The sequence below is a fragment of the Aquila chrysaetos genome, chromosome 3, assembly GCF_900496995.4.
Source record: "Aquila chrysaetos chrysaetos chromosome 3, bAquChr1.4, whole genome shotgun sequence".
Taxonomy (NCBI): Eukaryota; Metazoa; Chordata; class Aves; order Accipitriformes; family Accipitridae; genus Aquila; species Aquila chrysaetos.
This window is the reverse complement of record NC_044006.1, coordinates 6,583,417-6,597,147: the sequence shown is the minus strand read 5'-3', so window position 1 is coordinate 6,597,147 and position 13,731 is coordinate 6,583,417. Positions and strand designations below refer to the sequence as shown.

The 13,731-nt window shown below is 40.1% G+C and overlaps 1 protein-coding gene across 4 annotated transcripts; it reads left to right on the top strand.

The window, feature by feature from the left end:
* Positions 1-83: 83 nt before the first annotated feature.
* On the top strand, positions 84-13,429 carry RAE1 (ribonucleic acid export 1). Of its 4 annotated transcripts, none has more exons than XM_041122212.1 (13): positions 84-208; positions 848-944; positions 1,098-1,202; positions 2,054-2,146; positions 2,577-2,663; positions 3,655-3,741; positions 4,005-4,076; positions 4,657-4,764; positions 5,112-5,218; positions 5,304-5,379; positions 5,897-6,091; positions 7,665-7,750; positions 13,411-13,429. In XM_041122212.1, coding segments are annotated over exons 2-13 (1,107 nt in total). In that variant the 5' UTR covers positions 84-208; positions 848-854; the 3' UTR covers positions 13,412-13,429. The 4 variants fall into 4 exon arrangements, with proteins under 4 accessions (XP_040978146.1, XP_029864128.1, XP_029864127.1 ...); XM_030008268.2 differs by lacking the exon at positions 13,411-13,429 and adding an exon at positions 8,674-9,025; XM_030008267.2 differs by lacking the exon at positions 13,411-13,429 and adding an exon at positions 8,341-9,025.
* Positions 13,430-13,731: the final 302 nt, after the last annotated feature.

Here is a 13,731-nt window from a genome sequence, read left to right as displayed (position 1 = left end):
CCGCACCCCAGCGCCGCCCTGCGCCTGCCCGCGCCCGGCCCCTTCCTGCCCCGCCTGGACAAGGGCGCAGGCGCCGCCACCGCCCCGCCGGCCGCGGCGCCTGCGCAGAGAGACGCGGCCTCTGCCCCCGTCGCCGCCGCTGCCGCGTTAGCCGCCGGGCCGCGTCGCGTCGCTGGAGGCAGCGGGCCGGAGCGGGCCCGCCACACGGGTGAGTGAGGGGAGGCGCCGGCGTCCACCCTGTGCTCCCGGACGGCCCGGCCCGGCCCGGTCTCGCCCGGTCTCGCCCGCGGGCGCCCTCCGCCCCCCCCCCCCCCCCCCCCCCCTTCCAACGGACGGCCGCTCCGTGCGCCGGCCGGTTCTGGCGGCGGGGAAGCGGGCCCCCCGCGAAATGGCGCGTCCTCGCCTGCCGGGCATCCTCGCTGCCCCGCCGGGGGGGCTGTAGGCAGAGACGCGAGGCGGGGGCGTGTGCCGGAGGGGGAGCACCCCCGGGGCGGGCTGTGCCGGGCGCGGGGCTCCCCGAGGCGCCGTTGCTCCCGCAGCCCCGCGGTGCCGGGGGAGGGTTGAGGGGCACGGAGGGGGGGGGGGGGGGGTCGCTCTCGCCAGGTGACGACCGGCGAGGGATCCCTGACAGCGGTGGCGGAGTGGCCGACCGGGAGGTGTCAGGGATCCAGCTGCAACGAGAAGTGTGATTTTTTTTTTTTTTTTTTCTTAAAATTTCGTGTACTCTTATATCCCTGGGTGCCTCCCAGGCAGGGTGAGGGGTGTGCTGGTGTAGTGGCTGCGGTCAGACATCCTAGGGATGCTTCAGGGCCTTGCAGGTCTCAGTAAGGCTTTTCCTCGTTTGCAGGGCAAGGATGAGTCTGTTTGGATCAACATCAGGGTTTGGTACTGGAGGTACCAGCATGTTTGGCAGTACGACTGCAGATAACCATAATCCGATGAAGGTATGTGCGTTAGCCCCCGTGGGAACTGCTGTTGTTCTGCTGTGGTTTGATGTGTCACGGCAGTACCTACCAACTCACCCCACGGAAGTAGTAGAATCTCGGTGCACGGTTTTCAAATGTGGCTAATTTTGGTTTGTCTTCTGTCCTTTATAGGATATTGAAGTAACATCTCCACCTGATGACAGCATATCTTGCTTAGCATTTAGTCCACCAACATTGCCGGGTAATTTCCTCATTGCAGGATCATGGGCAAATGATGTAAGTACTCACAGTCAGACCTACAGATGAATAAAGTGGGAGCATTGGTGCCTAAACTGCAAGATGTGACTCTAAACACTTGTGCCAGGGCGCCTGAAAAATCTTCCTTGTTGTAGAACTGCAAAATCTGCGTCCGGTGCCAAGGCACTAAGTTTGACACAGCTGAGCTGCTTCAACTGAGAAATTCAGTTGTGAGCTTCAGATAAGTCATTCCTCTGCCTGTGTGTTTTAAGCTTCAGCTCGGAATATGCAGTCAAAGTTTTCCCTCTTAGATTTTTATTACTTCAACTTTTCTTTTTCCTACTTGTTTGGTTTTTAGCTTCATTTTCTTACACAGTTAGGCTAACATAGTTATGCTTTGCCCAGTGAAAGAACCATGAACACAATGGTAAATTATCCAGTTTGACAGTGTAGTCTCAAAAAGATTACGTTCCTACAACCTTATTGAAGTTTGGTTGGATTGAAGGGTGAGATCCCAACTGGAAAACAGGGAGGGGAAGACAAACCTGAGTGCATTTTTTAACTGTTCTGTTTGGTCTGTTGCCCGGTAGCCTGCAGCAGGCAGCTTCTTCCTAGCTGATGGTTAAAGGCTGCCCAGGAGAGCACTGGGAGGTGTTACATGATCATAAGGTACTTTTGAGGTGGGGTTGAAGTTGTGGGGTTGAGTTGTGGCTGTACAGTTAAAAGGAACATAATCGGAGAAAATAAGGTTTCGGTAGTTCTGAAAAAAGCTTGGTGTTTGTAATCGTGCTTTTTGTTGGATAAACTTAAGGCTGGGATCTTCAAGAAGAGAGGTCTTTTAAGTTCTTAGTGTTAATATGTTACGTCTGTATACGCTTCTCCTGTTACAGGTTCGCTGCTGGGAAGTTCAAGATAATGGACAGACAATTCCAAAGGCTCAGCAGATGCACACAGGGCCTGTACTAGATGGCTGCTGGAGTGATGTATGTTCCTATTGAAAAACAGACAAACAATTTTTACCAAAACCCTAAATAAATTGGCATGTGGTTTCCAGACAGACACGAGTGCCACATGTAGACGCAGCCCATGATTATTATATAGACTTATGTTACTGTCAATATGTGCTAAGCATGTCCTAACAGAAGAGACTAGCATGGGCCTAAGAAGGGTAAAAGCGAGTTTAAAAGTAATAATGTATTTAAAGCTAGATAATAGCTAGCACAGTTTTCTCTTTTACGATGCATACAGTCGTAAATAAATTTCCATTTTTATGTTTCTTCTTTGTCTTGCGGTCCCTGTATGTGTTACATTCGTGTTACGCTATTACTAGAAGAGAGTAAGACTTGACAGTTTTCTAATAGATACTGCATGATAGGGCTATTTAATCTCTTGGCCTTTTTCTTGGTTTTTTAGGATGGGAGTAAAGTATTTACTGCTTCCTGTGATAAAACTGCCAAAATGTGGGATCTCAACAGTAATCAAGCTATTCAGATTGCACAAGTAAGCAAGCAAGCCCCAAGCTATTAGGTGTTTTTTTTCCTTTTCTATTTTTATTAAAAGCTACCTTGATTAGCAAATTAAGCTACTGTTTAGTGCTTCTGAAGTAGATGCTGCTATTTGAAGAAGAGGTTGTAGGGTCCTTTTTATATTTTTGAGATAATGAAGTGCACATGAATAGGGAGGCCTGCAATCAAAGTGATTTGAATAACCTGTACAGCTGTTTCCTCTATTTTACTTGAGAGAGAGCTCTTTCATTGCTGCAGTGATCTCACTAAGTCACCCTGCTGCATTATATGGGGAAAAAAATTTAAGAAATCATTGAATTCACTTTCACAAATACTAGCTTTCTGCTGCAGCAGTAACAGGGATTATAATTTACGTTCTCAATTTAGAAGTGAATGTCTGTTTGTAGAATATGTAGTTATGGTGACTAAAATGAGTTACCAGTTATATAACTTAAGAGAGTTAGTCCTTTTAATGATTGCTTCTTGTATCTTATTTGGGGTGATAAAATGCAGATTCTCAGCCTTGATTTTAAAATCTTGTTGATGTAATTAACATAGGCCTTTCTTCCGCAGCTGTTGTCAGAAGCTGGTTTTTTCATTAGTTTAATACATTAATTAGTTGAGTACATTATTTATTACAAATTGTTGATTTTTACCATGATGGATAATACCCTTTATAAATAAATAGAAAGTCCTGCTGTTCATAATCTGTATTTCTGCTGTGACCATATTCCTATACAGGGTGACTTGATTGTAGTTCTTTGTGTCAGTATCCATTTTTTTCTTACGTGGGTGATTTTACAGCATTAAACACAATAAGGTCATGACCAACCTTCATCCTAACTGCTGTGACTAAAATATTGAATCACTTTTCTTGAATGGATTAAAAAAGTGTAAATACATACAAAAAATATGGGGAACATAAGAAATGTGGACTGTTGTCCTAGTAAATGTACGTGTATTTGTAATTTTTTTTTTTTCTTCAGCATGATGCTCCTGTGAAGACTATCCATTGGATTAAAGCACCAAATTATAGCTGTGTGATGACAGGAAGCTGGGATAAAACTTTGAAGGTATGATTTTTACCTGAACAAATCGACACAAAGTGTGCTAGTAATCTGTGTATGAAAATACTTGTGAAGTTAAAATATTTTATTAAGCACTAATACAAAAAACAGATTAATGAAATAGCCTCACTTCACAGAGGTTTGCAGTATTCTGACTATAGACAAGAATGAAACAACTTGGTACCAATTGCATTCTCTTTACTAAAGTAATTTAAATGGTATATCCTCAACTCCAAGCATAAGTTTGTTCATTTTTCTGTTTCCATCAGTTCTGGGATACCCGTTCACCAACACCTATGATGACATTGCAGCTCCCTGAAAGATGTTACTGTGCAGATGTGGTAAGCCATGATATACGGTAAACTAGTGTCAGCTAGATGACTGGGAGTATGAATAAACTGGCAGTTTTGGAGGCTTCTGTAGGTTAGCACTAAATACTGACTGTTAGTATAGAATCATAGAATAGTATTCGATCTCTGTGTGATTTTAGCAATAAAACATAAATTGACCTTCTTGATCAGGCTCTGGAAAAATACGTGTTTGCATCATACAAAACATGCTTAGTATCCTTTTAACATCACGAAACCGAATCAGCACTAGGACTGACCTACCCTCATTTCTGGATGAGTTTGCATTACCCTTATTGTGACTCACATTGGAAGGGTCAGCTAATAATTAGAAGATTTTTGGTATGTTTAATTTCTCAATGGCAGGGAAGAACTGATTTGTTTTGTGTGAAGATATGTCTACAAATGAATTTTGTTCTTTCTTGTCTTCCCTTTTCCCTCCCTCTATTCCCCCCAGAAAATAGTCTAATTCCTTTAACTTCTTCAGAGATTTCTGCGAAATAATAAATGGAATTCTCTGCCATGCTGTTAACACAAATGTCTCTCTTCCAACCTATTTTACAACCTTACCCAGGTTCATCCTATGGCTGCTGTGGCCACTGCAGAAAGGGGATTGATAGTTTATCAGTTAGAGAATCAACCTTCTGAATTCAGAAGAATAGAATCTCCTCTTAAACACCAGGTAAATGATTATACTTATTACAAGCTTATTTATATAGATTGTTGAAATTCTGGGCTCGCCATTTTTGGGTAAAAAGAGTGTTTCAAAACCAAAGTACTTTATCTTGGTATGGCACATGTCCTGGTTTGCCGTTGATCTGTTGCTAATTTTTGTAAGGATTTAGAAATGTAAATACTGTGGCCCAAATTCTCACAGAATTTGACCTATCTCTTGACCTTGTTTGTGTTTTTGCTTTACTTTCCATTGATGTATGTAATGTTTTGTGTCCTTGTGGAAAACAGACAGCATTCAGAAAATCTGGCCCTCAGTCCTCCATCTAAAATCCTCTGTATCTTTCTCAAATTTAGCATCGCTGTGTTGCTATCTTTAAAGACAAAGTGAACAAACCTACTGGATTTGCCCTTGGAAGTATTGAAGGAAGAGTAGCTATTCATTATATCAACCCCCCAAATCCGTAAGTATCATTTAATAAAACATCCTTTCTTTGTTGCTCAGTTTACAATGAGGAAAGTAAAAAGACTTCTTTTTCCCCTCCCCAGTGCAAAAGATAATTTCACTTTTAAGTGTCATCGCTCCAATGGAACAAACACTTCAGCACCTCAGGATATCTATGCTGTAAGTATTCAGCATATACCACTAGAGCATTTATATGGGGCAATACGCACTCAATGTAAAATTGGCTGTGAATTATTTGTTCTCCTTGACCTCTTATCTTGCCTGAAGTTATCTTAGATGTATGTTTAAAGACCAGTCGTACATTAAGAGGAAAGACAAGCTCTTGTACTTCCCTTAAAACAAGCACCAGATCAACCATTGATAAAATCATTGTGGTGGAGATGACACTTGTTAATCTTGCTGATATTAAAGCAATACTTAATAATATTTGTGTAATGGGATTATGCATTGAATTTTTAGGTACTACAAAAAAGATGATGCTTTCCTTGTTGCTTTGGTGGGGTTTGGGGTTTTTTTGTTTTTCCAGAAAACATATCTGAAAACATTTAAAAGAAAATTTAGAACTATATCTAGTTGAAAAAAGTCTTTGCTGTGTATTTACTCTAAGGATTCAGCACATGTGTTGTGAGTGTTCCCATGTGTGGTGTTTTACACAGTATTTTTTATGATTCTGCAGGTAAACGGGATAGCATTTCACCCTGTCCATGGTACTCTTGCAACAGTAGGATCTGATGGTAGATTCAGCTTTTGGGATAAAGATGCACGAACAAAGCTAAAAACATCAGAACAACTTGACCAGCCAATATCTGCTTGTTGTTTCAACCATAATGGCAATATATTTGCATATGCTTCCAGTTACGATTGGTCAAAGGTAAGAAAGGTTTAGACTCGTATTTACAGCTGACATCTAAGACTATCTTTTCATATGAGGCTTTCACTGTTCTTTGTAAATAGTAGCTGAGTCTTTCTAATTTCACAAGCATGCAAGAGAACTTACAATGGTCATTTTAGACATCTGACAAAATTTAGCACTGAAGTAGTGCATTCTTTGGTTTTTAGCTTCAGTTGGATAAGATTGCTAAATAATGCTATTCTGCAAATGTGGATGAGCAAAATGTAAATTACATGATTCAGAAGTTATTCTGGTTGCTCGCACGCATTCTGCTGTGGGGAGTGTCATGGGGCAATGTGGCACCCTGACAGGTTCCCACAAATCTCTGCTGCTTTTGCAGATTCTCTTTAACTTTAAAAAAAGCTGTGGCTGTGGTTATAAACATTTAAACCAGTGTTTGAATGCCATGTACTAAATTTCCAGTACCATTCAGTGCAGCTTGTTGGTAGCGCTTATTTATGTATTTCTCTTCCAAACTTGACTCAACAATAAATCATACAGATGCAAGAGAATCCCAGCAAACCATGGTATGTGGAGGACCAATGCTCCTTAATAGTTTAAGAAGGGGTAGCAAGGTTGAAATGTAAGTGATTTTAATGGAATGGCAACTTCCATTAAAAGCATTACTTTCCTGTTATACCTAGTGCTTTTAAATTTGAGGATAACATTCTTTGTGGTTTTGACTGAAATGAATGCAGAGATCACACAGATGAACTTGATTGTATGCCACAAAGAGAGCAAAATTTTAATTTACTGCATTGTATCTAGTCTTCGGGATGCTGCCCAAAGTAAGGTAACTTTGTTAGATGCTAGGGCAGATGAATTCTTCTGTTCTAGATGCTTGGGTAGACTGCAGTGGTAGATAGGTACCGAGGTATCTTTCAGATTTGTAAACCAATATTATGTAATAAAATCAGTACGTACTAAATTTCCTTTCTAGAACCATTTCTGTCAAGTGGAGTTGGTAATTTTCAAACTGTGCGTTGGACTTTATTAGTGTCTACTCTCCCTGATTTGAATACTTGCATATTGAGTCGGTGATGTGTATGCAAATAATGTCAATATGCAAAATAGTATATTTGCATCTGCAGTTGGGGAACAGAGATATTTTTGCAGTTGTCTGTAGAACTTTGAAAAAATGTGACCTTGTTTCATTTAGAAGATAGAAAACGTAAAGTGAAACGGGGTGGCCATTAACATTTTAGTTTCTTCTCTGCCTAGAATGACATTAAAAAAAAAATCATATTGAGCTCTTATGCTGCATCTGTAAAGTAGAGCTTAGAGATACGTGGTTATTTTTTTATGAAAAGCTTTTTATACCTTAAAAATGGATAAAAGTCCCTTAAATTTTACTTTATGTGCACAGTGCTTGTAATTACTTGTTATAGTAAGCTGTTTCTAATCCACCAATATTGTCCAATATCTGGTCTTAAAGACTTTAAGATTAAATCTTAATAAAGCAAACTAATGGTATATTCATATTCTTACGTTTTAAGGTAATGATGGTATTTCTTCTTTGAAGAGAGTAAATACAGATAATTTTTCTCTTTAGGGTCATGAATTTTATAATCCACAAAAGAAAAACTACATTTTTCTGCGAAATGCAGCGGAAGAGTTAAAGCCTAGGAATAAGAAGTAGTGAGTGTGAGTGTGACTTGTGTTACTCTCCTGTTTTTCTGCCATTCCTGCCTCTACTCCACTGCTCTTCTACCATTTGTGCCCTATTGCACCACAGTTCAGTCAACTTTGGATCGCTAACATTTAGCAGGAACTGTAAAAATTACATTAAATGTATTCTGACTTGCTGGAGAACATTTTTTCAAATTAGAAATTCTGATGTGTATAAGAAAGAGAGGCTAGTATTCACATGACTTAACCACTGTCTGTTCCACAGCAATAATGAAATTGCAGCAAAATCTAAATCTGGGTTAGATATTCCTGCTTACAAGTGCAACCATTTATATCTATGGATTTATTTTATTAGTACTACCTTAAAACATGTTAATTATAATAGTTCTGGAGAAGTTGTATAAATACTGTATTTTTTGTAAGTACTTGAAGAATTGCAAGTAATTCTTCTCAAAGGAGGCTTGTTATTACTTATTGTTCAGGGGTTCTTTCATTGTTTTCTGATTTTTAAAATGGAAATACTGTCTACTGTATGCCAGGAAGAAATGCCTTGCAAATTGTTTTCCCTCATTTTTTTTTTTTTTTGATGAATTTGGTAGGTATGTGAGTGGCCAACAGCAGTGACAGAAACTCAAGATAGATGATGGGCACAATGCAAATTCTACTTTAGTTTTTTCTTGCGCTCCAGCAATGGACATGATTTTTGAGCCAACGACACTCATGCTCATTCTTCAGTCCAAAGGAGAAATTGTCGGTTGTGCCAAGTGATACATAGTTCAGTAATAAGAGCAAACCATTAAAGGGTTTGTTTTGTTCATGACCACACCAACGTGTGCAAAATACTTGTGGCCTAAACTGCTTTAAAACTGACACCTTTTAGAGTTAATAGTTGATTCTTCTACATCTCTTAACATACTTTTGTCCCTTAACAGGGGTTTCTGGACTGAAAAAAAAGTACTCATTTTTGTATTAACTAGAAAATAGTGCTGGTGAGTTTCATCCTGATCAAAAATGCTGTGAAACAAAACAAGTGGGTCTTTCTGACTTGAATCTACCACTGTTTACTTTTAACTAGCCAATTGTATACATGCCAAAGTTTTCTTTTTAGAAGTGAATGCTTATTATTCCTGTTTAACTATTGTTTGTTTGTTAATGACTAAATAAAAATGGGGGGGCGCATGTATAGAAATATCTGTCATATTGTACAAATTCTCTGTAAAACTGTATGTTGTAACGCTTATGGTTATGGATTTGTGCTACATTTCAAATAAAATTTTTACTAAATGCTTTTTTGTATTCAAAAGTTCTCTTATAATGGCATGGGCAAGGTGGTGTGCTTCACTTCTAAAAGCAGCTTCTTGTCCTTTCACTGTAATTCAGATACATTTTTTGAAAGTACTTTTTCCCCAGCTGCTTGAGCTGGAAATCTAATGGTTTTTCAAGTCGCTATTCCATTATGAACGATTCCTGTGGTTTTGCGTCAAAGAATTAAGAGGACTAGCATGAAAGGCCTTTTGTTTTACGAGAATGAATCAAGTTCTTTTGCTATCTCAACAGCCGAACACCTGACAATTTGTCTTTAGTACAAATGAATCACACTACCTTCAAACTCTCTATAGCTTACTGGTCCTGTAACTTCAGACTCTTCTCTCTACAGCATTCATCAGTTTTTGTTGGGTGTGTATTTCTTGTTTGGTATAGTTGAAGGAAGCCCATAAAATATACTCTGCTGTTGTTTAGAGATGCTCTTTTCTGGGTTTTATTCCTCCAGTTAGTGGTTTTTTTTCCCCTCCTACTTCTATGGTTTACATGGCTTTACATTTCACATTCATGGGCTATTTGTTTTCTTTAAGATAGGAAAGAGTTCTCAGTAGTTAAATCAATAGCTGGCCATTTGCTCAAACATTTCTTTTGTTTTTGTTGAATTTTATTTTTCAAGGTTGTGATTATTATGCTGTAATCTTTGGTTGTTAGTACATTTTTTCCAGTCTTCCCAGTCAAATGAATGCCACCAAGCTGTTGCAGGCTGAAGGTTAAGTGTGTGTGTGATCATTGATGACCAAAAAAAATAAAATTTCTGATCTCTCATGTGCAGAACTCCCACTGGTGTAAACAGGGAAGAATGGAATGTATCATCTGTTTCTTGTTTAAAAAAAACCCACTGTTTCTTTGTTTAAATACTTAAGAATGTGAATGAGTGATGAGAAAATAGAGTCACTCCAGTTCAGCAGGTACGTTTCTACTGGATCCAATGGAGTTGCACCTACTTAAGTGGGTACTAAGTTTAGCCAAAATATATTTTCATTATCAAGCCAGCACTGGTAAGTCTCTCTTGTTTGGTAATACAGTTCTGTATTAATATGTTGAGTCCTTACTCTCCTATTGGAATCAATTTCTTCTTATCTGTCAGCAAGGTTTCAGAATTACTTAGTCATCGCATTAATTGTTCAGACTAATTTCAGAAGGGCATATTTTCCATTACGTTGCTGTGCACATTAGATATATTCAATTGGGAGGACAGAATCAAACTTTGAACTGATTTGTTTTCCATTACCCAAGTTAAGAGAATGCATTGGCAATTTATTCCTCCCTGGAATTATGGCAAGATTCTCTTGTGAAGTACACACAGCTGTATCCCTTCAAGCATCAAACATGTAGTGAGAGCTTATTCACACGCAAATAAGTGTTAGCGCATGCTCTGGAAATGTATTAATTTGCTATTCTATGGCAGTTACCTGTCAACAAAACCTGAATGGAGTAGAATGTAAGGTTCTAACGTGTACACAACACTAACCACAGGAATGCTAGATCTATAAAATAAATTATTTTCATTAATTTTTTGAAAGTTTGCTGTCAATGTTTGTGCTTTATGGCAGAAAAATAATCTTTGGCATAAAGAGCAGCTCATTTAAACTCCCCAGAATGGGGACTTAGCTTATCTGAAAATTGTTTATAAACAATCTTAACCTTCCTCCTGCTGGTCTTGCATGTCAGTGGTCTTGCATGTTGGTTTAATGAAGTGTATTTCAGAAAACGAAGCAATTGGCAAAAAGCTTGTCTGCTAAAGCCTCTCACAGATGAAAGCAAGACATGTTTGCACAATGGCAAGCAGTCAGGCAGAGTATCTTAATTTACCATCTGTCAGATGAAATGTAATAGCTGAATTGGTGAGTACTCCAGCCTCGCTCCTTGGCTAGGAAAACAGGTTAGTTTGAATCATTCTCTGGAGAAGTATGGATTTGAGATAGAGGTGTGGTTAGGTGTATGTGGGAAATTTCAATAAAACTATTGCTTAGGCCTAGTTCAATTTAATGGTGGTTAAGTGCTGTTTGCAGATGAGGTGTTTGGGCAACTGTCCAGAATAAGGAATTGTGTCAAACCAATATCAAAAGGTTTTTACTATCTGGCCTTTGAAATGGTAGAAGCCACTTATTTCTCATTTTCTTTTCTGCTGTTGCTGTTTGTAGAGATGGACCGGGGAAAAATGAAATGTTAAGGTTTATGCTGTTACATTTTTACATCTCCAGATTCACTAGCTAAGTGTCATTTGCAGTCTGGGGTAAGACTAACTTCTTTCAAAGTGAATCTCCTTTAAAAACTTCTATGTTAAACATTTCCCTTAGGTTGTTCAGCTTACCAGCCAGGTGAGAGAATCATCATCTAGTGCTGCAACGCAAAATAATGAATGGAACAAATTCGGAATAAAAACAATTCCCTAACAAAATTTTCTACGCTAGCAGTTGCAGTATGCACAAAATGCTCTAAATGTGCGATTTAAAGCTGTTGCTGTAAATCTCCTGTTATGCCAGGAGATGGCAGTATTGATGGCTTCTTAACGAAAGCTTTCCCTGCAGCATGGAGTGCTGCTCCCTTGGCTCCGCCAAAGTTCTCTGTGGAGCTAGCAGTGCCATGCCAAGCTACTGCACGTGTGCTGTAACACTAGATACAGTTACTTGTAATATCAGGCTATCCCAAAATACTCAGAGAATGGAAGAAGATACATACAAGATGGAAATATTTTTTAATTTGAGTTCTACAGGAGCGTACATGATACCTATCCATAAATGTAACCCAAGAGCTTTTTATAACAAACTATGAGATGCTCTTTTAGCTGCTTAGGGAGATGTCTGTATGGCTGCCTGAGTCTTGGGGACCTGGGTAGTATTAAAGGTGTTGGTAGCATGTTTGGGGACCAGGCATTTAAGTTTAGAATTAGGCGAGGGTGTAGCTGAGGGAGTTAGCACATGAGCTGGACTATTGGCTACTAGCGTTCTAATTAACTTCCCTTTCTAAGACAAATCTTAATAATTTAGACTGGTTTTCCTACTGCTATCGTAGGAGACTAGGTTTAAAACTGGTAAGCAGCTCCAGGCTTTTTTCTAAACTGGATTTCTTGAAGGAAGAAAGAAAAGAGCCAATAAAAATACTTCACTAAAAACCAAACAGGTAAGCTTAGTGATATGCTACTTAAAAACAAGGGCACTTTTTTCCAAAAATTTGAAATGCAATGTCTTTCTTATTTTAATTTTCAAAGCTTGGAAATGCACAAGATAATGAAAGTGAGAAATAGTCTTGAATTACAAGATTTGAATATGGTTTTAAATTGCTTATTTACCCCATGCAGCTATCTTGTCCCTGGGGCGTATGTGACCGGTAGCCCCCGCTCCCGACCCCTGGCAATGTGGTTAGCGTAACTAACGCCATTTTATAAGGCAAGCAGCCATTCTCTGTGACCGAGCGGGTCATTTATGTGTTCCCTTTCCCTCTGTCAACCCCTGAAGGTCCTGTGAACCAAGTAGACAAACCAAACAGATTTCTTCTTCGCCTCCCTGCCGGCCTCAAGATTCCTGGGCACCAGGCCCATTACTCCCTTGCTGGCCTTGAAGGTCCAGGCGCCCGGCCAGCCAGGTGGTGGTGATGACCCTGTCGCAGGACGGGGAAGCGTAGCAGCACACAGAGCGCTGTCTGTAAAATCAAGCACTTGGAAGCCTTGAGTGGGGAACTGGGACCCAAACTGCTGCTGGAGAGTGAGGCCAGGGATGCCTCCGCTGTCGTCTGCTTCCTCCGAGGACTGAGTGACTTGTATTCTTTTATATGATTTTTCGAGTCTAGATTATGATTGTTATATTGATACAGCAGACCATGTATTAAGATCCGTCCTGATCTTCAGAGGGGCCAGGTGATAAATGTTGTATTATAAATTCTGTATTATGCTATTCGTAGATTGTATTAATTGCTTCTACTTGTAGAAATCCTGTGACATTGTAATCATAAATTCTGTGCTACACTAATCATAATATCCTGTTAAGAAAATATAGCTCTAACTGTAACTGTGATTTAGTGCCGTCATCATTCTGCCAAGGATCCCTAAAAGAACCTGTCTGTCCCCTTAGTGGTGGGTGACAGGCGTAGTTTAAAAGAAAAAAAACACAACCCAGTAATATCTGCATTGGCAGAACGTCATCTTGGCACGCCTCAGGCTGTGAGTTGGGGTTGATAGAACTGTGAATTTCATCCTACAGCTCATGTTCAAACAGCTGATAGCCGTTTATTCTTATTTCCAGGTAAGCTTAGGTTTATATACAGGCAGTACAGAGGCCGTCCCTCTGCTCTCAGCAATAGGACAGCCATTTTAAGTGTGGAAACGGCTACTGTTCTTTCCTTGCCAGGTCAGAATAAACGAAGCAACATCAGCTGGCTGGCTGTGACGGTTTCAGCAGACAGATGCTAGTACTTCCATTGTGCGGTATGTTCTGTGTACACGTGGAGTAGGCTGTGTTCCCAAGAATCTGCAGCAGGAAACAAGCTCATAAGAATACAGCTGCTGGAGTGGCACACTGGGATAGCGCAACTACGAGCATTATGAATTCAAAGCGGCAGCGGTCTGTCTGCGCTGCCCCGGGTAGGTCCCGCTTGACGCAGCGGCAGAGGCTGGAGTCAGGCTTACAGATATCTATTTCACTTCGATCGGACTCGTTCCTCAAATGCAA